This window comes from Lagopus muta, chromosome 2 (assembly GCF_023343835.1).
Source record: "Lagopus muta isolate bLagMut1 chromosome 2, bLagMut1 primary, whole genome shotgun sequence".
Classification (NCBI taxonomy): domain Eukaryota; kingdom Metazoa; phylum Chordata; class Aves; order Galliformes; family Phasianidae; genus Lagopus; species Lagopus muta.
In genome coordinates this window covers 14955006-14982828 of record NC_064434.1, presented here as the reverse complement: position 1 = coordinate 14982828, position 27823 = coordinate 14955006, and the positions used below count along the sequence as shown (strand labels likewise).

General features: G+C 42.6%; 1 protein-coding gene across 4 annotated transcripts in view; it reads left to right on the top strand.

The window, feature by feature from the left end:
- Positions 1 to 6277: 6277 nt before the first annotated feature.
- Positions 6278 to 27823, top strand: part of ASAP2 (ArfGAP with SH3 domain, ankyrin repeat and PH domain 2) — an 88860-nt gene continuing 67314 nt past the window's right edge. For 3 of the 4 annotated variants that reach the window (XM_048936931.1, XM_048936929.1, XM_048936928.1), the window contains exon 1: positions 6278 to 6443. In XM_048936931.1, the coding sequence (XP_048792888.1) occupies positions 6318 to 6443 (126 nt within the window). In that variant the 5' untranslated portion in view covers positions 6278 to 6317. Of the gene's footprint in view, positions 6444 to 8998; positions 9018 to 27823 lie in introns of those variants that run through there. The other variant, XM_048936930.1, reaches the window with a different exon arrangement.

Sequence of the window (27823 nt, the reverse complement as noted above, 5' to 3'; positions counted from 1 at the left end):
CCCTGAAAGGCATCCATAGCAGCCACTATATCACTGTCAGATCACTCCCATTCGAGGCTAGTGATCTGATAGAGGTTTGAAAAGTAAGTTGAGGACTTTCTCCTACAAGCCTAGAAGACTTCAGGCCAGAAGACTTCCTTTTGTTTATTAATATATTCTCTACTTTAAAGGTCATCATATTTTATTTAACAGATATTCACCAAGTACATGATTGCATGCTTCAGTCTTGCTTGGAAGACTGACTACAGGAGACCAATCAGGGTTGTTTTTTCTGTTAAATTGTTCTGTTTCAAGCCTAGACTTACTGCAGCGGGGAAACTCTGTATTTCTATATTACATGTTAAAAGCAGGTAACAGCAGTTTTAGTTCCATTTTTTAACAGTCCTTCCTCCATCCTGCTCAGGTCGTGGCCAGACAGCACTAAGTTTAATTTCCTAGGGTTTCATAGTATTTTGAATTGTCTCCTTGAAAAGAGACAACCTTCAGGTTCTCTGTCTACCTTATAAATTCCAGTGGGGTAACGAAGCACTGATGTTTTCTGAACTGACTTTGAGGAGTCTCTCTTTGACAGCAAATCTAAGAGAGAAATAAAGCTCCTTTGTGTCTGAAAATAAGACTGCTTTTTTTTCTTCTTTTTTTCTAGAAATTCCTGAATCCAAAAGTATATCTTCTCTCTTCACTTTGTCTCTTCATTCCTAAACACGATTCAGATGACTTCCATGTCATTCCTGCCACCTGAATGCAGGGTCTTCTGCTGATTCTGAGACTGAATGGTAGTTCTGTAATTTCTCAGAAAAGACTGGGCCTTCCCCTTCTGATACTGTTCTCTGCTCGTGTGAGCAGGCTGGTTTATTATGAGAACTGAGGCCCAGAGGTTGTGGTGGTTATGGATAACGACAAAGAGTGAAGAGGCAGCTCACGCAGTGAAAACACAATCTGTACAGCAGCAGCGTTAGAACAGCCTTATTGGAACTGCAGCAAGGTAAGTTTTTAGCTGTTGGTAGCCCTGAGGGCTTCCCATCTAATTCTAGAGATGGCTCAAGGGCCTGCAGCTTGATCCACACAACCTAGTCCAGCCTGAGGCTTTGTGAGGAGAGCAACTCTGGAGGGCAGCCTGAAATAGCAGCACAGAAAGATTCAGCCTGATCCACTGAAGTGAACACTGGATTCCAAAACCTGAAATGTTTGAATGTAACACATAGGAAAATACACACAGTCATCCATAACACAGCTTACAAGTAGTGTGACAAGAAGGTATTTTAATAAATTTAAACATTAGGGAAAAAAAAAAAAAAAAAGGTGCAGCTCTGTCAAGGTCCAAAAGAAAAAATTCTTACATTCAAGGGTTTACAGACTCAGACTTTTTTAGTTTCACCATTGAAGTCATACACCCTCCTTTTCAGTTAAGAGTATCCTTGGGAAATGTTGAGAGAAATGGCACAAATACCAGTACTGTTCTCCTTTTTTTCCTTCCCTGCCCTTGTCTACATGCTACTCCTCCAGGTGCAAGTGCTGTTATTACAAAGAATACTATAGAAAATAGACCTTTGTAAATTCTCCACAAAAGCCTGAGAGAGAAATGGCAACAGAATGTGACCGCATATTAAAGAGTGCTTGTAACACAGGCTGCCAAGTAGGCATTTCCAAACTCAAAAACACCAGAAAAAAGAATCTTTTCTGAACTAACTTAATTTGAAGGATTTTTAGACATAGGGATAACCCACCTGTAGAAATCAGTCTCTAGAAATAGACACATGAGAGCAAATACAACAGATTAAACTATTATCAACAGAGTAATGCCGTAAGTTCGTTCCTAAACAGCAGACAGGCTGCTATTCTAAAGCTGCTAGGCACTGTAATTAGGATCATTACAAAATGAGCTGGACCTTCAAAATCGTGGGTGTAATTTAAAAATAACAAAAATGTGTGCTCTTATAGGGTGTTACACCTTTAGAAACCACAACTTGAAGCCTTTCTCTGAAATTACAGGAAGTAATTTTGGAGAGCGGAGTCTATCTTGAAAGCGATTATCTGAGAACTGAACACCGGGATCTGATACTTCAAGAATAATAAATATTGTAAACCTCTGGATAAAGCCACAGGATCCAGTAAGAGGGCTTATCAACAGTGCTTTACCTATCCGCTCTGCCTTACATGCACCCATCATTTTCTGAGTTTAGCACCTACCTGCTCGAAAATTCTCATCTGGTAATTGGCAGCCAATAGACCACATTTATTTGCATGCTTATTTTTTAAGTTTGAAGATAAACAAGACTGATGAGATTTTCTGTGAATCACTTCCTTGTTGCACAAATCACATCTTCAACCAAACTAATAAATAAGCATCAGAATCCTTGGAAATGCTGAGCACCTACAATGAAGGTCAAGAAAAAAACATTTCCTAAAACTTTAAGTTACCAAAGAAAATTCTGTGAAAAACCAGCGGTATCAAAGGAAGATAGAGAGAGCAAATACCATGAAAGAACCTGTTATTGAGCTAGTAGGTAAAGGGCAATAATGACACATGACTGCTGTGGAAAAAGAAATCCCTTACACATTTTGAGTCCTATTCCAGGCAGCTGCTTGAGGGATCATCAGCTATGCTAACCAGCTCATCGTGTTCTCTCCTTGCTATTCTTACAACTCCTTCAGCACGTCCTTCTATTGAACGGACATTAACTTCTACCTCTGTTTGATCCACCATGCTAACATCCGACTCTGAACTGATAAAACCTTAAGGACACAAGTCTTGTGTGCCTTCGCCCAGACTGAACCTAATTTCTGCAATGATTCCACCCCCGATATCCCAAACCAATCTTATAATCCCTCTTGAGGATCGTACTTAAAATGCCTTAGCCTGTGTGCCAAGATCACACGCTGTCTGTCACACAGACTAAGAGAGGTCCAGTATTTCCTCATACTCACTCAACTAGCTTTCTACTTGCTAATTTTGGATTCTCACATCTCTGGAGACTGCCTGACTCTTTTGTGTCTGTATAGCACCAGGTCTGTGGTTTAGGTTCTTATTGACAGTGATAAAAATCACTATTTTGGCATACAGATATGATTTCTAAAGACACAAGAAACAAAAAGAGAAAGAAAGCAGTTCTTTTAAAACCTATCTTGTGATTTTGAAGGTCTAACTCAGCCTTTAACAGTACTTGTCGATGGAAACATTAATGCTGGTTTGAAGTCAGTGTAGGAAGAAATATTTGTACAAACAGAGTTTTCTGATTTTCATTTTCTTCTGCAAGGGAAAGAGACCTAAACCCGGTCTTTCTCAGCACTCTCTAGAGATGTGCCCTGTGTGTATCCACAAGATCAAACGCTTTTCAGCAGAGCAACACGCAGAGCTTGAATCTTTGAAAAATGTTTTTGTTCTTTCTTTAGTAGAAGCTTAGAAAAGGAGTTGCACCCTCTAACTGTGTGACCGGGTCAAAGATGGTGATGTTTTATCTAGTATTCATTGCAGGTGAGAAAGGAGTGTCCAAAGCCAGAGAAGATACACAGGGAGGCAGGCAGGCAGAACCAGGAGACAAAAGAGTATACCAAGACCAGCACAAGTGAGCCTTGCTCACAGTTCTCTGACTATTGAGACATTCCACTGAGCAGCTTAGTTACAGATCAAAGAATGGGACTGGATACTGAAATTCAGTGTCGCTCATAAATATGTAGAGGTTAGAGTGGATAATGCTGAACCAGTCTGACACTGGAACCAGAACGCCTAATGAGACTCTTGAACATGTCAGAGAAGGAACAGGAAGCCAAGACAATTTACTGAGGTGTCACAGCCATAAAAATGATTGAAGGGCTGAGAAAACGTCCTTTCAGTGAGAGATACTGGACTCACACACACTAATAAAACATTACTGCAGAATTACAAGCTACTGCGTGTCAGCTGAACCACTGTCACCATCTGCATACACAACCCTGGTTTGTGGCCAATACAAAGCAGTTCAAGTTAGCTCGGGCCTCTTAAAAAAAGAGGACTTAATAAGTTTGCTTTATCAAGAAACAATACTTAGAAATCATCTCATTACATGAATTCATCTCATATGTGAACGCTTATGGGGAGAAATGCCTGAGTACCAAATAACACGCTGAGAAAAACAAGCAATAGCTGGAACGTAGAACAATTGTGACTAACTACTGTCCTAAAATGCTAATAGAAGTAGTAGGCTCCCCAAACTTTTGAGCTTGGAATTATCATTTGAGGTCTTCTGGAAAACCTTCCAGAATGAACTAAGCACACGTATTTGGCTCCAGGATGAAGGAGAGTTGTGAGAAAAACAGCCTATTAAGCAAAAAGACAGACCAAAGTACCTAGGAACTTAATCAGGATGGCAGATTTTTGAATCTATTAAGTTAAAGATCAGGGGATGCCACTGCAATCATCTAACCTAACCTGCTGCATAAACATGGTCTACAGAACTTAAGGCCGCATAGTATAAGGATACTGTTTAGATGCATATACTATCAGACAGAAGATGCAACTGCTAGAGGCTGTAGATTTGGACTACATCAGATACAGCTATTCCAACATTGTAACACCCAGTATTTACCTCTCAGACTCCAAGTTTTTAATCCCTTCAAATTTTACAAGTAAACATGCCACAAAGGAAGATATGACAGTTTAAGAATATCAGTGTTTGCTAAGTTTAGATGATAGTTTGAGGTTAGGTAATGCTCCAATGATATCATCATCAGCTGATACAGAAATGAAGATATAATATCACATATATTTTTAGCAAGAATGAGTATTTATACTAAGCCTGGTCATAAGTGCTGGTGACACAGACAAGTTTAACATGTTAACACTGAAATACTCTACATGCTGTGCCTCATTAACAAGCACAGATTTTAACAAGGAGAGGGAAGAATTTATCGTACAACATTGCAGGGAGACAAAAGCAAAGTAACGGTGACAATTTCTTTGAGAGAAAATAAGGAATTACCGGAATGAAAAAAAACTAAGAGTTGCAAAAGGAGAGCACATGTAGATAGCCACTGTTCATTCACCTGCTTTGCTACCATCAGCAAAAGGAATATGTTTGACAAACTTCATCATCTATGTTAAAGGAGAACTTAACACAGTGCCAGCAAAGACTGCCAACGGTACTAACATCCGCTTAGGCCTGCAGTTGTTTACTTGGACGTTTTACAAACACAGCACGAGAGTACCTGCCTGCTCCTCTGAACTCCCGGGGGAGTTTTAAATCGCGGTAATAAAGAATCACTCATAGAAAGTGATTAACTTCATCACCAGAGGGGACTGAGAGGCCGCTGGAGGGTTTCTAGGCCAAAATACTGACCCACAAAGCTTTCTGTGCTACCAGGCTGGGAGTCCTCAGTGCTGTGAGGCTAGGAAGATTCACCACTGTAGATCACAGCCCTGCACCCGCACGGCAGGCACTGTGGCAACTCCTAACACCCAGTGACAACTCACGGACCGCTCTTCTTCCACCTCAGTGACAAACCCCACAGCTGGGGCTGATTCCTGCATTTTCAGCCTCAATTCATCCTAGCGGCTTTATATAAAAAGCACAAAGCATTCGCTCTGACAGCAACGCTTCCTCTTCCAGCACAGAAAAAGCTTTCTAAGAAACGAGATATAAATGTTATGCAGTATTTTTGCGCGGACCTCTTGGGACCGTGACAGCATTTCTCAGACTTTCCTTTGGCTCCTTTAAAACCGTACCGCAATGCTCGCTGAAGAAATTCCATTCTCCCGGCGCCACGTGCGAGAGGCATCGCCCCGCTACCTGCCCGCAGCCCCGAGGGGCCGCTTTCCACGCCAGACGGACCCCGCACATCTCTCCCTCCCGCCCTCGGCTCCGTGCCGGTCGTTGTTGTTAGAACACAAGGCGGGACGCGGCCGCGGGAGCGCCCGCCCCTCCCCTCACACAGCCGGGGGGGGGGGGTCCAGAGGGAACCGCCATCTTCTGAGGGCGGCAGGTCCCGGCGGGGCGGGAGGGGGGCGCGCTGCGCGGCCGCGCCCCGCCTCCGCCCTGTCTGTGTGTCTGTGTGTGTGCGAGAGGCGGGCTGCGAGGCCGCTCCCGCCGCTGGGCGTGTGCCCGGCGCCGGTGCTGCGTGACCGCGCGGGGAGGAGGAGAAGGAGGAGTGTGGGTGCGGGGAGTTTCCTTGTGCGGCGGCGGAGGAACAACGCCGCGCCGCAGCCCGCGGGGCGGGAGCTGCCGCCGTCGGCTGCCGGGCGATGTGAGGGGGGAGCCCCCCTTGGCCCTCCCCTCCCCCCGGAGCCGCCCGCTCTCCCCCCCTCCCCTCTCTCCTCCCCTCGCCCCGCTCATCCCCGCCCCGCCATGCCGGACCAGATCTCCGTGTCGGAATTCGTGTCCGAGACCAATGAGGATTACAAGTCACCTACTGCCTCCAACTTCACCACCCGGATGGCCCAGTGCAGGAACACGGTGGCGGCCATCGAGGAGGTGAGACGGGGCGCGGGCAGCGCAGCCCCTCGGCCTGGCGGCGGCAAACAAGGCGCTACCGGCGCTGCCGGCTCCCGCCGCTCCCTCCCCGCCCGGCCCCGAGCGGCGCCCCCGGCCGCCGGCGAGAGGAAGCGGGGAGAGCGGGGAGAAGAGGGAGGGGGAAGGGCGGCGGAGCGCCTGCCCCCGGCCCCTGGGGGGCGGCTCGGCCCGGCAGGGGCAGTCCGGGAACGAGGGAAGTCGAGCCCTCGTCTCTCCTCCGGGAGAAGCACTCGGTGCCGCCCTCCTCTTACCTAGGGAGCGGCCGGAGCTCGGCAGCCTCCGCGCCGTCCTTGGCGGCACACCTGAGGCGCTCGGCCCCGCCGCCGCCGTGCGGGGCGCTCGGGTCTTCTCCCGCCTTCCCCCGTGCTCCTGTGTGTGCCTGCCTGCACAGGTGGGGGTCGATCCTCCTCCCGTTCCCGCAAGCGGGAATGCCCCCCCGCCAAGGTTGCCCCACGGGAGCCGCGAGGCAGCGCCTGGCCCCGGCGGGCGTGAGCCGCTCCGGGTCGGACTTCCCTCAGCGCTCGGCGGCCACGGCTCGGTCCTTTTTGTCTGCTCGCGGGCAGCCTGAGCTGCTTTTGTCTGGGGGAGAAGGCTATTTGTTTTTCTGAGAGATCTTGAGATGTGTCATTGAAGCTGACGGTAACAGCCAGCCCTGCCTGGGAGGGCGGCTGCCAGCGCCGGTGTGAGAGACGGGGTGCTTTCCCTGAGAAGGAGACTCCTTTCCCTCCCATTTCAAATCAGACGGAAATCTGGGACAGGTCTGAACACAGTGAGAGCGCATTCCTCATCCCTGTCATATGCACACAATGAGACAGAGAGACGGAGCCGTTCGGTATCTCGATTTCCCCAGCAGCTTCCCTGGAGTAACTTGTGGGAGGGGGATCTTGTTTGTGATGAGGATTAATCTCTCCATCTACCTGTTACATCAGTTCTGGCAATGCGTTAAGTTCATTTGTTTTGCAGTAAGCAGGTATTCTAAAAAGAGCCTCTTCAGCAGAAGGATCTTGCCAGTAGTTAGTGTCCCTTCTTACAAAAGAGCTGCCACCAGCGATGGATTATTACCTGAACAAAACCCAGGTTAGGGGTTTAAACTCCCTTTTCAAGCTTTTCCTGTTTTGCCAGTTCCCAAAACCACTAAAGCGAGGAGCTGAATTCAAAATAATCTGCACAGAAGGAATTACTGTTTTGTTCCCGAGGTAATTTTCTTCCATGCAAGCTTGCACTTAAGTGCCTGCGTTTAATTACATGTTGTTAGCCTGATAGTCTTAAGATCAACAATTCTGTATCAAAGGTAACTTTTTGTTAAGGAATATTTGTAACAGTGAGTCATTAAAGTTGTGTGGTAGAGCTGCCTGGTAATTGATTGACACAAAATATAATTTAGTGTAAGCACTTGGACTAAAAGCAGTTTTGCTAGAATTAAGAGATTCTTATCTGTGGGTTTCACAAAATTTGGTCTGGCAGCCTCGGTTTCTTAGGCTGTATAACTGCAAGAATGTCACATCATTTCTCAGAGAGAAACATGGAAGAAAGTTTTTGTTTTTCAAGTCAGTCTTCTTTCATGCTCATTTTTCCATGTTTCATTTGCACAGAAATCTCTATATAATGGCATGAAATTTATAGTTTCATGCCTTAAAAATCCAACTCGGAGAGCTGCATCTTGGAAGCTTCTTTAATATCAGAAGAATGATGTGCATTTAAAGCTTTGAATCAGTGGGATTCCTTTCTTACTTCATCTGCCTGCTTGGCGTTTGTGCGTGTATCAGATGCTGATATACCTCTGCTTGATTTTTAAAGGAGCTCAGTCAGGGTGCTGAAGCCTGTATCTCTGCATATTTCAGATATTAGACACTGCTTGCTTAGATACAAAAATTACCTTTTATGATAAAGTTGATAACGAATGTGCCTTACAGATCTAACTGAAGTTTGCATAGTAGCTGAGGAGAGATTGCATTAGCCATAGCCTTCTTAATCTTATCGATCTATCTAGCTGCTTTGGCGAAATATCAGTGGTTGCTGCCCATTCTTACTGCTGTTACACAGTCTGTGTTTAAGTGCTCATTTTCTCTTTATGCATTATCAAGAACAACAAACAAATTTTCATGGTTTCAAAACTGTGAAATCTATTTTTACACTATTTAAGTTTGGAAATACTGAAGTCTTTCAAAATTAAGTGCCAGGTTTTTCAGGTTAAATACAATCTGTTGATAAAAATCTGTCTATAAATTGTGTAATAGAGAAGTCAGCATTCAGCACTTTTTTTTCTTTCCAAAAGGCCAAGCAGGAATTAGCTCATCGGGTTGTTATGAACAAGGATTAAAAAAAAAATGCATCTAAAACTGTACAGGTAACACAGGGAACCCGTCTGCTATTCCAGAGTCACGTGTGAAGCATCACTTTCCAGTGTGTGCTGCTGCAGTGTACAGTGCAGCTCTGGAAGCTGGGAGGGTTGGCTCTGTGTGATTCAGGGAATGTGTTACTCAGCATAGGTCCCTTCCAGCTCGGGGTATTCTGTGATTCTCCATGATTCTGTAGGTGAGTTGAAACTTACTGGCTATGGGCTTTGTGGATAGATTGATTTTACCAAGTGATGGAAGATGGTTGTTTTTGTCTCCCAGGGCATTGTGTACGTATATTAAAAAACACAATAAGTTCTCGTTACTGCTAAATTGTCGTGTTTTGTGGATGTCCTTCAGCTGCTTTTCCTCACAAATCTGTTTCTGAAACGGCCCATGTTCCACAGAGCTGGCTCTGCACTGCCCTGCAGCAGAGATGTGGGGTGGCTGTGCAGCAGCTGTGGGCTGGTGGGGCTTCTCAGCCTGAGTGCACCTCAGTGCAAACAAAGAGAGCCGTTTCCAGATCCCAATGGGAAGCTTTTTGCACTTAGTAACACTGCTGGCTACCAGTTTTGTAATTCTGTCTTAGTTAATTAGTAGGTATATAATAGTGTCTTAAGGGTTCAGTTAACGAGGCCTTGCTTTCAGTGATGGAGCGAAAGAGGCTTGTTAAGATAGGGGATCAATAAGATGTTGGACAGTTATATGAGTATCATTTACCAGTTATGTCTCTGTGGGCGATGGTACTGCCTTAAATCAGTGTTTTCTGAACTTGGATTAACTGACCTCTGTCAGCTGCAAAGTAGGATTGATTTTTAATGGCAGTGGAGAATACCTGGAGTTTTCCTGTCCTGTGTGATTGTATGGAGCAATGACAGATGGCTGACCACAGCCCTTGAGATTACCAGAAGCGCAGCGCCTATTGAAAAGCATGGAGAGAGAGAAGCTGATCCTTCCCTGCCAGTAGTGGGAAAGGGATTAGGAAAGGTATGCTCTTGGAGTACAGTGTGATTTCAAAGGGAAAGGAGTCGTATAATTTCTGTATTGTTGTTAAGCAAGGGTGTTGTTTAGCAAAATGATGGGAATCTCTTTAGCTTTTACCAAAACTACGTTACAAACAGTATGTCTCAGGCCCTTACAGGTTACTGTTTAATCTTTGTATGTATGATAATGACTACAATTAAACAAGTTTTGATAGAGTCCAGAGCACGGTCACGTGATGGGGGGAGGGGTTGCTTGAAGTCAGTAATCTGGTTTGACAAACGCCGACTTCTCAGCTTAAAACTGGTTTGGTTCAAGGTCTCCAATTATCACAGGATCTAAGAATGGCTAGTGACTGTTCTTAAGCCACGAATGCTAAAAAATCTGCTATTACTTGGAATGTGCACTTCTCTCTTTCAGGTGCTGTAAGTTAAATAAAATAGTACCCAAACTGTAACGGAGCCTGAAAAAAGGTTCTAATAGCTGTGAACGTTAATATTTTTGGAAATGATTACCTTATTGAATGATTTAATGAACAGTATCCAAGTGTGCCACTGTGTTTTGAAGCACAAGTTAAATCTTACAGTAAAGACTGGCACTGAAGCCCATAAAAATTGGAAGTAGTTGTTCCTACTCTGTTCATTTCTTGTGGTACACTGCTTCTGGACCAAGAAAGAGGGGCAGGGAGGCTATTGTCTGGGCTACTACATGAACAGAGAGTACCAGAGGGCTGGTGTTCTGAGAGTTGGTGTCCAAGTCAGGATTTCAGGCTCAAAGCTTACCCTGCCTACTTAAGCTTCACTAGAGCTGGGATTTCCCTAGAAAGAGTGGAGAGTGGAAACACTGACAGAAGTGTAATGGGTTACTGGAGCACCATGCCTCAGTTGTAGTAGCACTTGCTACTGTGATGAGTGTGTTTTTAGTAGACAGGGCTAATGTGAGGTGGAAAGATGGAGAAGATGGAAGTGAGAGGATTGTGTGGGTAGGCAAAGATGGTCTTAGTTGTTTGGATACAGGTAATTTTAATTGTTTTGAACTATTTAAAAGCCATTCTGCAGGAATTTCTATAAGTCAGTGAAACTAACGTGGAAACCAGCGTTGTAATTTTGGGTTTGTATTTGCCTCTCTTCTGTAAGTCCTCTTCCATGATCACTGCACCTTAACGTGTTCCTCATTTTACAGTTAAAATTACTTATATATTTGCAGTTTTCAGTCCTAGAGGTGTAGTGTGTCGTTTCAGTATCAAATCCTTTCCTTCCTCGCTGTCACTTACAGTGCAGATTTTTCTATCAGAAATCATAGCACCTACATCCTATCTAAGGTAATCCCACAGTTTTCAGCTGAATTTCAGAGGCAGGAAGGATCACCTCTCATTGAATGCCATTCTCTCTTCTGAGCTACAGTTTTTAATCTTTCCTGCTCTGTTGTCTTTCTGCAAAGCTAATGAGGGCAAGAGGTGATAACAGCTTGGTATGATCAGTGAGTGAGAGACTGGATACCTGCATACATATGCATGCTATGGGAAATTATTCTTTCTATGTATTTTTAGTTTCTTTGAGGCTGGAGTTATCTCTTCTTAATGCTGCTTTCATGATACTGGCTTGCTTTTGAAATCTGTGTGAAGAGAACATTTTTGTATATCCTGAGAACTAGTAGAAAATTACTCAGATTGCATTTTGGATAATTTACTATACTGTTATCTGCAAACTGTAATGTCTTTGTGCTCACTGTAAGTTACTCCTTCTAGAACATAATTGTGTCCTTTTTACCTCACTGCTAAATAGAGTTCCATAAATGCAGTGTTTAAAACTTCTTTTTTTGTGTTCAACTTCTGCTTCCTTTCTGTAGTCATAATTTTCTGTCATCTGCCTTGAAAGATGTTTCTGGAAAAGTAATTATGACACAAATGGTGTTATGACTTAGGGAGGGGTGTTGGATTTTTATTTTTTATTTTTTTTTAGAAGAAAACAGAGGATGGAAGTTGTGGGAATACAGGAGCTACATTACAGGTTTTCAGCTGGAGCTCTGTGCGTATTATAAAACAGAACTTCGACCTTGAACATTGCAGACAATGTGCAGCCAGTTATAACAGTTTAAATTGTATAAACAGATCGCTGTATACCTTACCTTGGTGCACCTTGGGACATCTGCTTCTTTATTCCAAATGTCTGGTGGGAATTTCAATGGAAAAATGTACACGTTTCCAAAGTATTTTATTAACTGTGGCTTTTGTCCTTGGACTTTTTCTCCAGTGCTGTTGCGTTCCTCAGAACCAGCTCCACTGCATTTTCTTCATTCTGGTGATAAAAAAGAGACGTGGAAAGAGGCTTAAATTCTTTCTGCTTAGATTTTACCCACCTCTGATCTTCATGTTGTTCTGTGTACCATAAATGTGGCAGTGCTTGGTAAAAGTGAGGCCTTCATTTTGTAAGTCATTGCACAGGACAAAAGCCTAATCCCCAAAAGCACCTAATGGTCTACATGTGGAACAAGACATGGCTGTTGAATAGATAGCAGAACACAAGAAAACCACTTTGGTTTGTTTTTTATTCATATGCAGTAGAGTAGTTCTTCATGAATGTTTCAGATCAACTCTTACCCTATTTTTTTAATGGCTTTCACTTTCCACATTTTCTGTGTTACATATACACACATATATAAGGGTATGTGTGTACGTATATACTTAAAGTTACGACCAGCCCTTTTTAGAACTCCAGCACCCCAGTCTTTGAGCCTTACTGCTAAGGAACCATGCTGTCAAACCCTCTTCCCTAAAAGTAAGTAATGTTTACACCTGAAGCTTTAAAAAAGTTGCCCCTAACCTCATTTCAGTACCTCTCCCCTCTGTTATTTTGGTTATCATTTGAGCTTCCCCATACCTATATTTAACAATCTCCTTATCTCTCCTACTTTCTTAAAGTTGCTTTGGTGCACAGGTTACCATTGCTTTGCCCTGTCTCCAGGAACTCCCTGGACTTGCCCCATGGCCCAGCAAAAGGCCAGGTCCTACAAGGGGTGAGGCAGCCCTGTCCATGGTCCCTGCGCCCCAGCCCAGCTCTGTGGGGCTTTGGCCAGCTGGGCTCTCTCCATTGGATGGACTGGCAGCAAGAGGCCTCACTTACCTTCAGTCCTCACTGGCTCCAAATAAATGTTACATTCAATTAAGTTGCAAGAGAGGGAAGAACCTCCTGTTGATACAAGATTGGCGGAGAAAAAAAGAGAACGGAAAGTCAGGAGATACTCACCGTGTAAAAATTTTCTATAGATTTTTCTGATATAGGAATGTGTTCCATCCCTGCTCTCCTTCCCATTCTAAGTAAAGTGATGTGTGTAGCTCAGTAGGATTTGTAGATGCTATACAAAATGAGCATGATAAGAAAATTACCAACCACGTATTGGTAAGAAAGCATAAATGTATGATTCTGAAAAAGAAGTGGGTGCTGGTGGGTGACGTAAGTCTGATCGGAGGAGTCAATCCTCCAGAGTCAAAAGTGAAGAGGAGCTGACCGGTGTTGCCTTCCTCTAGGCATTGAAATCAAAGACCATTGTCTTACATTTGATGCAAAAGTGAGTGCATTACAACAGCTAGGGAGAGGTATGCATTGCATAGAAGATGAACAGAAAGCTTTTTCAGTACTGTCACAAATGGATGTGACTGAGGACTGTTTATTTGTCAGGGCCAGATTTTCATAGTAATCAAAATGAAATGACGAGGTAAGGAAGCATTGCAGAGCAAAAGGCTGCTATGTATGTCATAGAGATATTAGGCAGAAGGGAACAGCTTGCTTGATGGTAGGTGTCAGTTGAAGGCAACCTGTTGGTTATATGGTTGGGCTGTTTGCTAACATGGCAGGCATGGAGGAAGAGGGCAAGAGGAAGAAAAAAGAGCTGTGTTTCAGCCACATTATGGTTGGGTGTCTGTGGTTACAGCCGGGATGTTCGTTTTCACAGGAGGAAACATGTAGGAGCAGGAGAATATACTGTCATGAGGCAGCAATTGGATGGATGCTGTGGATGAGACAGGAAGCAAGCAAAGTGTTTGTTGAATCATTAGAGGTTGTATCATTGTGTATTAAAGGCAAAACACAGCAGTTAAAAGCAAAACAGTCCAAAAAGTTGTAGTTAGAGGAAAAAGTCACTAAACTGAGAGCTGATGAAATCAGTGGAATTGAAGAGTTAATTTACTAAAGCACAAAAAATATAACGTACCCCAAGGAAGGGAAAAATCATGGGAGAAACTGTGGTCTTGGAAAATATAGAGAAGAATGTCACAAATGAACAGTGTGTTTCCAAAAGGGGAGGGGGGGAAAGGACTGATCATTAGAGAACAGTTGTGTGTTTGAAAAATATGTGCAAAGGAAAAGGGCCAACTTGTGAAAATCGAGTTTCTCTAACTGTAGCAGCAGGCAGCAAGGAAAACAAAGGCATTCTTTAGTCACAGAGTTGTGAGGAGACAAAGAAAGGATGGTATGCAGCTAGAATGTTGTGATAAAGGTAATGCAAGTATTACCAAATCTAAACAAGTGTTCTGCTGCAGTTTTCAAACTCTGAGTGGTGAAGTAGGTAGAACTGAAAGCAGAAATAGAAATGCAAGCAAGCAAAGTGAAAAACAAGACTTTGAGCTTAGAGCACTCAATTTGTTGGGGCTGGTTAACTTGTTTCCCAGGATTCTGAAGAACGAGGGTATTTACTTGCAGAGACTCCTAATGAATCCTCTGACGACTAAGATGATACTTCACTTAAGCACAGAGGGGTGAAAAAAAAAAAAAAGGCAATGGAAGTAGAAGAATAAATAACATTTGCTAATAAAAAGTATTGCAGTAGGTGCAGAAATGCAGACCATGGCTGTAAAAGTGAGGAGGGAGATTTTGATTCAGGTGCTACAAATATCCATGGCTGAGCGGCAGGCCAGCAAAATAACCAGCTCCTCTCCCTGCTTCCAGAAATATGTGAAGAATAATGCCAGCAGCTATTTGCAGAAACTGCCACTGCTAGAGGATGGTTCTTTTATGTTTGCTTTAGTTTTTGAAGTTGTAATGAGTTGTGTGAGAACTTCACGTTGGGAAAAATTGTGAATGAAGGGTTCTGAAAGTTTTTCAGTCCTCTGTTCATTCCTTTGGTGCATTCTTCTGCAGTGTTTGAATGGATAGACCACTGGAATTAATGTCACTGTTATATACATTGTTTTTAAAAGAGATTGAAGAACTATTTTGAAGTAATGTCTGCTCTTAAACTCCTTTAATGCTTTGATTATTGAGCCTCATTTAAGCAGTGTGTTCTGGCCTCCAGATACAGTATGGCGGCTCCTTCTTTGCTCTTTCCCTGATGCTTACAAGTTCTTAGGAAAACAGAATTGCTGAGAGCCATAATGCTAAAGCTGTGTGGGAAGGTTTTCATGTAAGGTTAAAATCCCTGCTTTTCTCATCTCAGACTTCTTAAACTCACCTCGAAAATGTAGGTAAAGATAGGGAATAAGAATAACACAAGTTTGGTGTCTATAACTGTGGAGTTTATTGCAGGCTGTTAGTAGGGTGATTCTCTTTTATCCTCCAGTCTTTCCAACGCCTCGCGTTTGTTAGCACCAAGCTCAAGCTCTTCTGTATTCAGAAGGCTCACTGTATGCAGTTGTTCTTGATGGGACAGAGACATAAGCTGGAGGAGATTCTGCTGTTGGATACCAGATTTGCCTGTGATTAAGATGACTATCAGCTTTTTTCATTTGGACTAAATCCAGACTTCTTTCACAAAATTACGTCAATATTGGAATTAAGGGGAGGAGAAAAACTTGGCTAGGAAACAACAGAAGAGGGGAATGCAAGAAACAGTCTTAGAAAGCAACAGACAGCTGAAACATGTAGAAAGAAATACGAGGATCGGTAAAAAGTGAAGAGGATGAAGTCTTGGTTAAAAACAAACGGGGAGGAAAGGGGATCATCCAGCAACAGAAGCACTGATGGTATGTGTGTTGAGCAGGTCAGGAACTGACATAGGCAGAAGCATGAGGAGGGGGAGAAGGAAATGTATCAGAAGTCTAAGGAAGTTCAGAGAAATAAGAATTGACAGGAACTGCAGAGGAAGGGAGAATGCGTCAGCGTTTCTGCAGAAAGTGGGGTGAAAGTGGCAGACAGCAGGAATGGGCAGAGGGCTGACATGAGGAGGATCAGCAGAGGAAGGAGGTGGGCAGGGAGCATAGGAAAGGGATGGTGATGGGGGCTGGTAGCTGTGGTACAGCCTACCCTGCAGTTGGAGAGAGTGCAAGAAGAGCTGTGTGCTATGTCCAGAAAGTGGGACATAAGACTAAGTGTTATGCAGACTCTCTTAGTTGTGTGTATCTCAAAGTTAATTGTGTTTGGATGCAGAAAATAATTTGCCTTGTGGGGGAGAATATATTGATGAAGGAACTGAGATGAAGTGCTTTAAGTGAATAGCTTTGTTCTTAGGAGCAGTGCTGCTTTGCAGGAAATAAGCTTGGGTAGTGTGGTGTAATTTTTTGTCTAGAGTAGGAGGCTTTGTTTTCAAGTGAGTAGGTGTTGGGCAGAATTTGAAATATTTGCTTTTTTCTATAGGTGAATTCTGTTCACTTTACACCATGTGACGTGAGTGAAATGGATTTCTTTGGAGTATTCTTTAAAAAGTGGCTGTAAAAGTTAACATGACGGAACATGCAGTATAAATTCTACTGTCTGACATTTTAAACCAAGAAAAATGAAGAATTGAGAGTGAGGGCTGACATTTTGCTCCCTGTTGTCTCAGGGCAGTGTGGTGTAGGGGAGCACCTGCTGACTGCAGACCCCTCAGCTATCCCTGATTAAAGATCAGATTATCAGTGTAGCTCTGGTCTGAAATCTATCATTCTGTCTAGGCATTATGCTAAGTATGCATGTAGATACATGAAAACAGCTGAAGTGATTAGAACTGGGCAAATTACATTTCGGAAAGCTTTGTTCTACATTTAGAAAGAGTGTATGGAGGCAAAATACTGAAGCGATGTGAACATTCGCATAGATTATTTTCTCATGTTTTATGGTTTATGTTCTTTGTAGCAGATTTCTTACTGGGATATGCAATTTTAAGGAAATTTAGGCTGTATTTTAGAGAATGCGAGTTAGAAACAAATGCATTTCCTAATCATTTTAAGCCCCTTCAATCAAACAGGATTACTGTTTGGCTATAGCAATAGGAGTGGAAATTTCCTTAGCACATGCAAGCACAGAGCCCCTGCTCTGTTATCACATGCAGCACAGACTCATGCTAAGCACATGTTTTTAATCATTTGTTTGTTTTACAGTGCTGTAGGAGCATGTTACCTAACAACAAAAATAACGGTGGAGTCCTCCTACATGTTGAGTTTCTTGTAGGCTAGACACTAGCTGTGCTGAAGAGAGTAGCATTACAGAGGCAGTGAAGTAGTAAATCTTTTGTAAGCTTTTTGTTTGGTTTCATTCATTCTTCTGCTTAGTTCGTTCTTTTCTGTTGCTTTACTGCTCTCTTGGTGGCTGTTGGTGGTTGACGTGTATCAGTAGCTTTTGCCAGCCGTGTGTGGAGTTGGTGATGGTGTCATGCTATGGGTGCTGAGCCACGTAGGTTCAGACATTAGTCTGTTTCAGACACAGAACCAGTAGCTGGTTCCTGTTCCCCCAGGAACAGAACAGAAGTGCTGGTAGACCTGCACCTGCCTCTGTGTTGCTGCGTTTGGAAAGGCAGTTGTTCAGTGCTTTGTGTTAGGTAGCTGGCTGTGCATGAATTTATCTCCGTGGTGGTCAGTGTTCTTGATTAATCTGTTGACCAGTCCTAGTGGTCAAGAAAGTCTTGATTAATCCATTTTATGGGTATCTTCAGTGTATTTGAATTCCCTCATTAATTTGGCAGAGGTCATGCAGTTGGGAAGGCTTTTATTTTTACATCAAATATGGTGTAAATGGATATTTTTTAATCTACTGCTGGATGCCCTAGAAACTCCGTGACTTAAGTATCACTTACACTTTTAGGAAGCTGTCCTTAGTGGCAGGAGTGCCTGAACTGTTAATTTTAGCTGCACTTAAAGCTATTGGAACTCCAATTTCAATGATTGTTTTCAAGAGTGCAGTAGTGGCTTGAGATGTCTTTCGTTCAGCACCTGAGATGAATGCCAATGCACCATGGTTTGGATGGATTCCCCATTTAAAAACACATTCCCAAAAGGAAATTAAGAGACTACTATTTTTATGGATTCATACAACAGAAATGCCAGCTCTTCACAGATGGTTACAGCGTGACAAAGAATCAACAAAATGAAATGAATACAGTTACTTTTTTTTTCCAGTTAACCCATATAGGAAGATACTGATGTTATCAAGTGTTTGATTGGCATAACTGGGCCAATCTTGTTTGCATTAGCTGCTGTTAATTGTGCTATCATGCAGTTATTCTTTCATTGGAAGAAATGTATTAATATTGAGAGACCGTGCAGAGGTTTTCAAAGGCAGTGCACTGCACTACAGAGTTTGGAGTGAAAATTACAGGCTCAAGTCCAGAAGCTACTATAGAAATAATTGTATAGTATTTCAGGAGAAAATGAGTTTCATTATGAAGCACTGTACTTTCACGTGAGAACTGCCAAATTAAACAAAGTTTAACTATAGAAAATGCATTAAATTGTAAAAGGAAGTAACTCATCAGTAAAGAAAAGTAAGCTGTAGTAGTTAACATGCCACCAGTGGTACAAACAGACCTATCTCTACTTATCCTAATTTTAACAGCTGGTTCAGCATTTGGTTTAGCTGAAGTGAGTTGTCTTTGTCTTTTGGATCTCCTCTAATTACCTGTCCTTGCAGGAATAGGCTGTCCTAAAAGTTCCCAGTGTATCATAAACTAGGCAGTTTGTGTGCCTATTGCTGCCTTTCAGAATGGCCACCTCATATGTATGTGCACACACACACAGACATATATGGACAGATACACACACATATGTCTACACCAAAGATGTTCATAATATTGATCTTCATTATTTATTTGTGTTGAGAAGCTCTCAGAGGCTTGTCTAGGTTGAGGTTTGAGTAGGCTGTATTACTGTATGCTGTGTTCTATTCCTGGCTGATTTCTTGTCCCTGGAATCACTTGACAAAGTAAGTAGTTAAAGAAGATGCAGATGGGCAGGAAGGGGTCAGTTTATTGGCATCCACTGGTTCTGTGCACACACACCACAGAGATTTTCATTTTCAAAGCAGAATGAGTGCATCATTCATTAGGAACATTAACTGTTTAGTTTCTCACTGTTTCACAGAGTTTGCATCTGGGGTATATTCGTGGTTTAGGCAGATATTGGAAGATTACTGAAAATAAAATAGGCTACTGATGTGAGAACCTGTCAGTATTTTGAAATTGTCTCATAGTCCTATATAAAACTAAAAATTCTCTATTCAAAAGCTTGTCATATGCCGAGTGGAAAGGAGTTATGTTCTGCACAGACTCATTCTTGTTTACTCTGATGTTTGAAAGGGTACAGGGGAAAGAGTACTGCACTGAGATAACTGCAAAAGGAAAATCTCAGCAGCCCGGTTCATTGTAAATGCTGCTGAGTGATATAGGGTGAGGATTAGAATCATACAATCCTTAGAGTTGGAAGGGACCTCTGAGGACTATCTAGTCCAACTCCCCTGCGATGAACAGGGACACCACAGCTAGATCAGGTTGTCCAGGGCCTGGTCCAGCCTTGAACGGAAAGTCTCCAGGAATGGGGCATCAAACACATCACCAGGCAATCTGTTCCAGTGCCTCTCTATCCTCAGTGTAAAAGACTTTATATCTAACCTAAATCTACCCTTTTTGAGCTTGCAACCATTTCCTCTTGTTCTGTCCCCACAGACCATGCTAAAAAGTACCGACTCTTTCCTGTAACTCACCTTCCATTCAGAGGTTGCTTTCAGGTCACCTTGGAGTTTTTCTTCTCCAGGCTGAACTGCCCCAGCTCTCCCAGCATGTCCTTGTAGGAGAGGTGTTCCATCCCTTGGATCATTTTTCTGGTCCTTCTCTGGATGTGCTCCAACAGGTCCATGTCTCTCCTGTACTGAGGTCTCCACATCTGGATGCAGAGCTCCAGGTGAAGCCTCACATGAGGCAGAGTAGAGGGGCAGGATCACCTCCCTTGACCTGCCGGCCTTGCTTATTTTGTTGCAGCCCAGAATATGGTTGGCTTTCTGGGCTGCAAAGGCATATTGCTGCCTAATGTCCAGCTTCCTATCCACCATTATCACCAGGTCCTTTTTAGCAGGGTTGCATTCAATGCTTTCATCCCTCAGCTTGTATTGGTAGTGGGGGTTGCCTCAACCCAGGTGCAAGGCCTTGCATTTGGATTTGTTGAACTTCATAAGGTTCACCTGGGCCCACTGCTCAAGCCTGTCTAGGACCCACTGGATGGCATCCCATCCCTCTGGTGTGTCAACCACACCCCACAGCTTGGTGTCATCTGCAGACTTGCTGAGGATGCACACAACCCCACTGTCAAATGCCATTAATGAAGATATTAAAGAGTATCCAGCCCTGACCCCTGTGGGACACCACTCGTCTCCGATCTCCATCCAGACACTGAGCAATTGACCACCACTCTCTGGACTCAACCCTGCAGCCAATTCCTCATCCATCAAACAGCCCACCCATCAAATCCGTATCTTTCCAATCTGGAGAGAAGGATGTTGTAGGATACCTTGTCAAAGGCCGTACTGAAACACAGGTAGATGACATCAGTGGTTTTTCCCTTGTCCTTTGATGCAGTGACACCATCATAAAAGGCCACCAGGTTGGTCAAGCAGGATTTGCCCTTAGTGAAGCCATGCTGGTTCTCCCTTATCAGCTCCGTCTTCCAAGTGCATAGCTTCCAGCAGGATCTGTTCCATGACCTTCCCAGGCACAGAGGTGAGACTAATGGATCAGTAGTTCCTGGGTCTCCCAGCAGCTGGACTCTGAATCATGAAGGGCTTTGGAGGATGCTGACAGCAGACAGAGGTGCAGATATCAGGCTGGAGAAATGTTCCTGCAGAGTGAGGACTAGAACGTTTCACCGCAGATGAAGAGACAGAGAAGTTGACATGGCTGTTCAAGATAGCAGTCAATTGAGCTTCATCTTCAGAAGTGTGTTTTTGAAAAAATGTGATCCTGTTTTACATAATGATGTCTTAGATTGTTGGAGCGAGCGCATAATATGAAATAAGTGGGTATAAATATCAGCAGTTAGTGCAGCTGGAAAATTAAACAAGAATTAAATCAGGGAGTTTGATTTACACACCTTTTGTTTGAAAAATGATCTGGTGTACAGAAGTAAATTCAACGACTCTGTTACTTTGCTTATGAGTTCTCTATTTAAAATCCACTCGCCTCAGATTTGGAAGCAGATAGCTGCAATTGTGATAGTAAAATTGTAAAAAGAGAAATTGAGACCATTTTATTCACTATAAAATAAACTAGAATGTGGATGTGTTCTCAAGAACTAGCTGGCGTCAGAGCTCTCCATTCTTTTCTCTTAAGCAAGAAGTGTCCTTAAACAAAAAATGCTCAATATTTGCCCCCCTTTGCTTAAGTGTCTGTCCAACTTGATACAGTGAGGGGCCTACCTGGAAACTGAATTAGCAGACTCCTTTTTTTGCTTAGCATGCAGCGGTGTCATGCGGTGACTTGTCGGGTCTGGGGCTTGGTAGCTCTGAACCTCTCATTCCAGGTTTCTCTTTACTGATGGAGAGGATTTCTGAATTGAACTGTTTGACCTTGTTCAATGACTTAAATAAAATATTGTGCTCAGGTGTGTTTGTGTGGAGTCTCCTCCGATGGAGACCTTTGAGACCTGGCTGGACACACACCTGTGTGACCTATTGTAAGATACCTGTTTTAGCAGCAGGGTTGGACTTGATGGTTTCCTGAGGTCCCTTCCAACCCTTGAGATTCTGTGATTCTGTGATTCTGTAATACAGCAGCGTCAAATTTTCCCATCTTTTACTTTGCAGTAGGATTGCTTTTTACGTACAAGTGTAAATTTCCCAGAGCAGCAGCATTACCTCTTTTCATGCATACCCATAGCTGTATGTACAGTCGTTTAGAGCTTAAATGCTTACTACTCTTTTCTGCCAGGCGGCTCAGTGCTTGTTCAAACAGATTGCCTTGGCACTGGGCCCACAGGAACCACAAACCCAGATGCTGGAGAACTATTGCTTTTGTGGAAAGGGGCTTTGAGAGACAATTCTGTATTAAACCCCATCTTTTTTATTGCATGTCCGTCTCTCTGCTTTCGTAGTCTCTTATGTAGACATGTCTCAGGCCTAAGACCTAAATTAACTATATAATATATAATTATGTATATATATAAAATAATGATATATAATACATATATATATATATATATATATGTATATCTAAATTAACTGCCGTGATTATTGTAGAATGTAATATTGTGGAACGCTCCTTCACGTGTACTTTCCAAATAAAGAAGTCACTCAAAACTAAACTGAGTTGAGAATGTGGGACTTGTGTCCCAGAGGATGCAAATGAAGCCTCTCGGTATGTGCCAGGTGGTCAGCGGACAGAGGCTGGAAAAGGACTAATGCATGGAGGGAGGAAATGACATGAAGAGAGGAGAATGGAAATAGGATTTTGGTGGGGGATGAGGGAACTTAGGAAGCTTTTTACCATCTTCTGTAACAGAAAGATAGATTGAGGGGTAGCAGTGCAGAGAATTAGTTTCCAATAGAAAAATAACAAACTGAGAACGTCTGCGAGTGCCTCTGATCTTCTGACGGAGAGATGTAATTATAGCAAGATCCAGATTGCCTTTAAAGATGCACCAGAAACGTCAAAAGATGGCGCTTACTGGTGCGGTGTGAGTGTTCAGAACTTGCTGTTGCTACTGTGTAAATAAGAGCAGTCTGGCTAAGAGCAGGAGCTGACTTTTGCTCTGTCTCTGCTGCAATTGCTCGCTTACTTCTCCTTTCCATACTAGCTGGCTGTGTTTTTTCTGCATCCTTTTGTCTCTGGAAAGGCTGTTCCCATTTGTGTTCAGCATTTGCAGCAGCCTCTGGCACTGTTATTTATCCTGAAACACTAGAAGGTGTGAGGCACAGAGTGATTTATGGCTATTATGTAGCACAGTACTTTAATACAAATTACTAAAATTGAAGATGAGGTTAGATTTTGCTTTAAAGTAGAGCGGTTAAAATCATTGTTTATATTGGATTTAAAAGTAATACGCTGTGTTTTATTTGCGTCTTTGTTAGTTAAATGGGCGGTATGGGGTAAAGCAAAGCACACTGCATCTTTCTCCAGGATGATTTGGGGATTTGTTTGCCAGAATGTTATTATTCCTCTAGCAGGACTTATGTGATCTTCTTGTAGTTCCAACTGACACCCCCCTCTTTAAAAAGAAAGAAAGAAAGAAAGAAAAATTGGTTGAGACTTTTAACAAATTCAGGTCTAGGTAACCAAGAATCACAAATAGTTAATTTTAGCCTTTCTAAACTGAAACTTCTGTGGGTAAGAAGAATGGAATGTATTAGAGACTTTCAAATGTTTTAAGTAAGAAAGGGAGCAAAGATGAAGGCCTCCTCCTTCTCCTTCCTCCCTCGCTGCTTCCCACAGCTTGCTGCAGTGCAGTCATCAAAGTGCTCAGGCTGGGCTGTGGAAAAACAGCTTGAGTTTGCTCTTGCTCTTATGTGGAGTTAGAAAACTTGGTTTCCTGTTTCTCTTGAGAGTAGCCTGTTGGGCTGCGTAGTGTTTTCTGGTTGGATGTCTCTCAGTCTTTTCTTCTTACAGTGCTTGCTGGAATCTAGGAGATTATCCTGGGGAAGGATGTATGTGGGCTTTTCTTCCGTCACTGCTCCAAACATACTGCTGGCCACTGCTGAGAGAGGATGCCAGGTTAAATGGACTGTTGATCTGACTCAGTGTGGCTATGTTGCTATTCCTTCACATCTATTTTCTGGGCCATAAAGGTATAAGGCACTGGTGCAAGTGGACTTTCCTAAGAAAGAGACCCAGACTTCTGTAAATTTGGCACAAAAGGTGTCTGCACACTTCTGGCTTCCAAGTGACCGTCTAACCAGAGCCCATGGCCTGACCATTCATCCTGCTACTGCCTCGTTGTTCCCCATGTCCTCTCATTTTTAAAAGGTGCCAAAAATCTTCAGGATGTTTACCCAGTTTGTTACTTATTTTCCTCCTCCAATTAAATATAATAAAAATAGAACAGCTTGTTTTTGCCCTGCTCTACTGAAAAGAACAAGTAACACACTCATTTCTCTGTTGTCAGCCTGAAATGTGCTCAACATATTATTAATTTGAACCATCCTCCCGTCCAGAAGAAAGAATCCTGAATGTTGTACAGACCTATTGAGAGAATGCAGATTTGTTTAGACTGATGCTAGTTTTGAGATTTTGAGGCTAGTCTTTGGGAAGCAACAGTAAGTGTTTGAATATTGTATTTCCCAGGGCACTGAAATCTTCCAAGGCAATGTGAAATGCACTTGAACAGATTCATTATTGTTCTTATTTTAAAGTAGCAGGACAGACTGTGGCTCGTGGCCTAGGATGTAGAATAGCATTTCAGGAAGTTTCATTAACCTAGCGCTGATTTCTTCGTTGTAGGATGGGTTTGGTTCTAATTAGCTGGCATGTTTCTTTGTTCAGAATAGAAAGCTTTCAAGCAGTTAAAATGGAAATTGGCCTTTGGCAAGTGGAACTGGACTTTGTTCTTAGAGGAGGAGAAAAGCCGTGCTACTGATGTGAGTTTAGTTCAGCCCTTCTCTCTCAGGATAGCCCTCATTTCAAAAGCTATGTTTTCTTCTCTATCTTGGTATGTTGGCCCCCTGCCTCTAATAATTAAAGACATACATGTTGCTAAATTCTCATCAGGCATGTGGAACTTAGCAAAAAAAAATTACTGTGATTTGAATTGCTGCTTCTACAGTCAGTGTGTATGGGCCGTAGAACTCCATTCACTTTAATGTTGCCATTTTGACATTTTCAGTCTGGGGCATTCCAGAGAGCTAACTGATGTTACTGAATTCCTTTGGTCACGTTACTTATGTATTTTCCCAAGTGTACTTGTGATGGGTGTCGAAAAAAGTGCAATTTAAAAAGAAGTCATACATTGCAAGTAAGTTGGGTGGGTGGGTGCATGTGTTGTAGTGATCATGTGTGGTGATCATGTGTGCTAGTGGCATAGGGGGATAAAACAAGTCAAAGATAGAGCAAAATAAATTACAGATATTTCATTTGAAGTAAATGAACTTGTCTTGTGATCTTTTTCACTGGTCATCACAGATTGTAAGGTACAAGGCATTTTCACACAGCATCATATTTCTGTGCTGTTACAAGAGATTAGCTCTGCATTCTGAAGAATACTGATGTGAATATCAAGCTTGGTAACGGACTTCCTTGTGTTCACTTATTTCAATTCAATATTAGCACTTATTTAGAAGCCCTGAAATACACGTCAGGAGAACAAGATCCATTCTGGTTGCTGTTTGTTTTAGACTGCCCAACAGCTTGGTTCTCAGAGGATGTCTGTAATCTCTAGGTATGCTACAGCAGCACCACATCGGTGCGATGTCAAAAGAAGTGTATCTGAGCATCATTCACACGATTAGCATTAGAAGTCACATAAATGAGCAGAAGCCATAAATACTATGTTCAGAAAAACACTGTGTTGGCAAGGACACTGTCAAGAAGGTTGCTTTGAGTTTGTTTCAGTTCATGCCACGTAGAACAAATCCTACAACAAAGCTGCTTCTTTACTAATGTACTGTATCTATAGAATGCTTTTTTTTCCCCCTAAATTAAAGTTGCTTTTACTATTTTTAACAGAAGGGAAGTCAAGGAAGTCTAAGCCCTTATCAGTAGAAACTGAGTGGGAGCATGAAAATAATTCATATGTCCTCTTTGAGTATGTTGTGCTGGAATAAACAGATGCCAAAGTAAACAACTGCCACAGAGTGAGGGATGTTGGACTTTATTTGAGTCAAAGCTGGAAACATTAAATGAGAGGGCAAAGTGATCCCACCATATGAATTAAATGATTCCTTTTTTCTGATTCAGAAGTTTTATGGGCATTGTAAATGGGTTAAAAAAAAAAAAAGAATATGCAATATCAAAAGCCTCTTTAAATTTCAGTGCTTCTGGCACAGCAGTTGAAGAAGGGAAGGGCAGCATTTTGGTGTGTGTGTGTGAGTGTGTGTCAGTGCAGTGTGTATGTATTTATGACATGGAAATCACAGAATTGGAGGGGTTAGAAAGAACGTCTAGAGATGATTGAGTCTAACCACCCTGCAGGTTCCATACAGCAGGTCACACAGGTTGGCAACCAGGAGGGCCTTGAATATCCAGGAGGAGACTCCACAGTCTCTCCAGGCAGCCTGTTCCAGTGCTCTGTCATCCTCACAGCAGAGAAGTTCTTCCCTGCACTATACTGCATGTAAATGAAAATATAATGGAGCTGCAGCTGTATGTAGGCTCATGTCTTATGGTAAGATTTGGACAAAGAAAAGAATGAGAAAATATGAAGAACAGCACTAAAGACAAAGTGCTTGTGTTTCAAAATTTTGTACTGAAATGGGACTCCTTTGAATCCTGAGTTGTGAGTAGGCACCTCTTTCATTGAAACAAAAAGCAAGCAAGGCAGAGCCCCATTTTTAGGACCATAAGCAAGGATAAAATATAGTAATAGTGACTGAAAACATTTCAGTATTTCATGCATAATCTCCAGACATGCATCACAAAAATGACGTAGCATCAAAAGATTTCACATAGGATTGAAGAACTAAAAGAACCCTCCTACAAGGCAAGTCTGGCTCTTTACCTCTGCAGGAACCACCACAGCAATCCTTCAGAAATTTATTCAGGCCCCTCTTATGATGGCCTGTTGTTTTTTTTTTTTTAACTCTTCATTCCCAGGCTTTCCTGAGCTGGATTTGTTTTCCTGATTCCAGCTGCAGTTTGTTCTCGTGCAGCTTCTACTCAGCTGATTTTATGCTTATGTTAGTTTTTAGCTTAAATGTTTCTGAGTGCTTATCCCTTTTTCTTCTTTGTTAGCATCAGGTAGGATCGTTTCAAGTTTGGAGAAACCAGGCTGCAGCTTGTCTATCAGGGTACCTGAACAAGCTTAGGGTTTGGGCTATCGGTACCATGTTAACCCACCAAAATCAAACTGATTGTCAGTTCTCTAAGTAATGGACTGGAGATCCTGGCAGGAAGGTAGCTATTCCTCTTACAGTCTGTGCTTTTTAAAATTTTCTTTATAATCTCTACTGTGCAGTGAATATATGCTGACTCCCTTTGGCTGCGGGCCTGATGTAGGTTTTCTGTAGCTTATTCCAAATAATCTAATTCCAAAACCAGAACAGTTCAAGAAAGACATTTACTTCCATAGTTCACATCTTAGTGGATGAATACAACATCTGTGTCACATCCTGTTTTGTGCGTGTAATTTTTCTGGAAGTGTTTGTTACAGAGTCCAACTTCCACTGATTTGGAAAGACCCATAAACTGGTAGGACCGACACCTCGGACCTACAGTTGCTGTACCAAAATGCTTGTTCTCCCTAATTTTTTGGCAGGTGATCTTCCAGTTCATATCTGCATTGTGCCCCACCTGAAATGACTTTGCAGTCTTCACTATTGTATTTCTTACCATTATCACTGACCGTATCAGTTATTTAAATCAACAATAAAACGCTTACATTCTTAGAGAATGAAACACAGTTTATTCTTCTGGCAATTTTGTTTTTTTCCATTACAGTATTTCTCTAGGTTTCATAGGGAGTGCTTTATGTCACAGATTGCTTCAGAACACTTATTCACTTTTTCAGCTGATTTGGGAAGGAAGTAAGTTGAGTCCACGTTACATTTATACAATGAGAGTATGTATACTTTGCTGCTGGGAGTATACTTCTGTGCTATTCATGGATGAACACCTGAGCAGAAGCTGGGCAAAGTCCTCAGCAAGCTGCTGCTTCTCCTTGTGGTGTTCAGCCATTTAGTTTCAGTCCTGTTGGTTGTTTCAGTGTCTGCT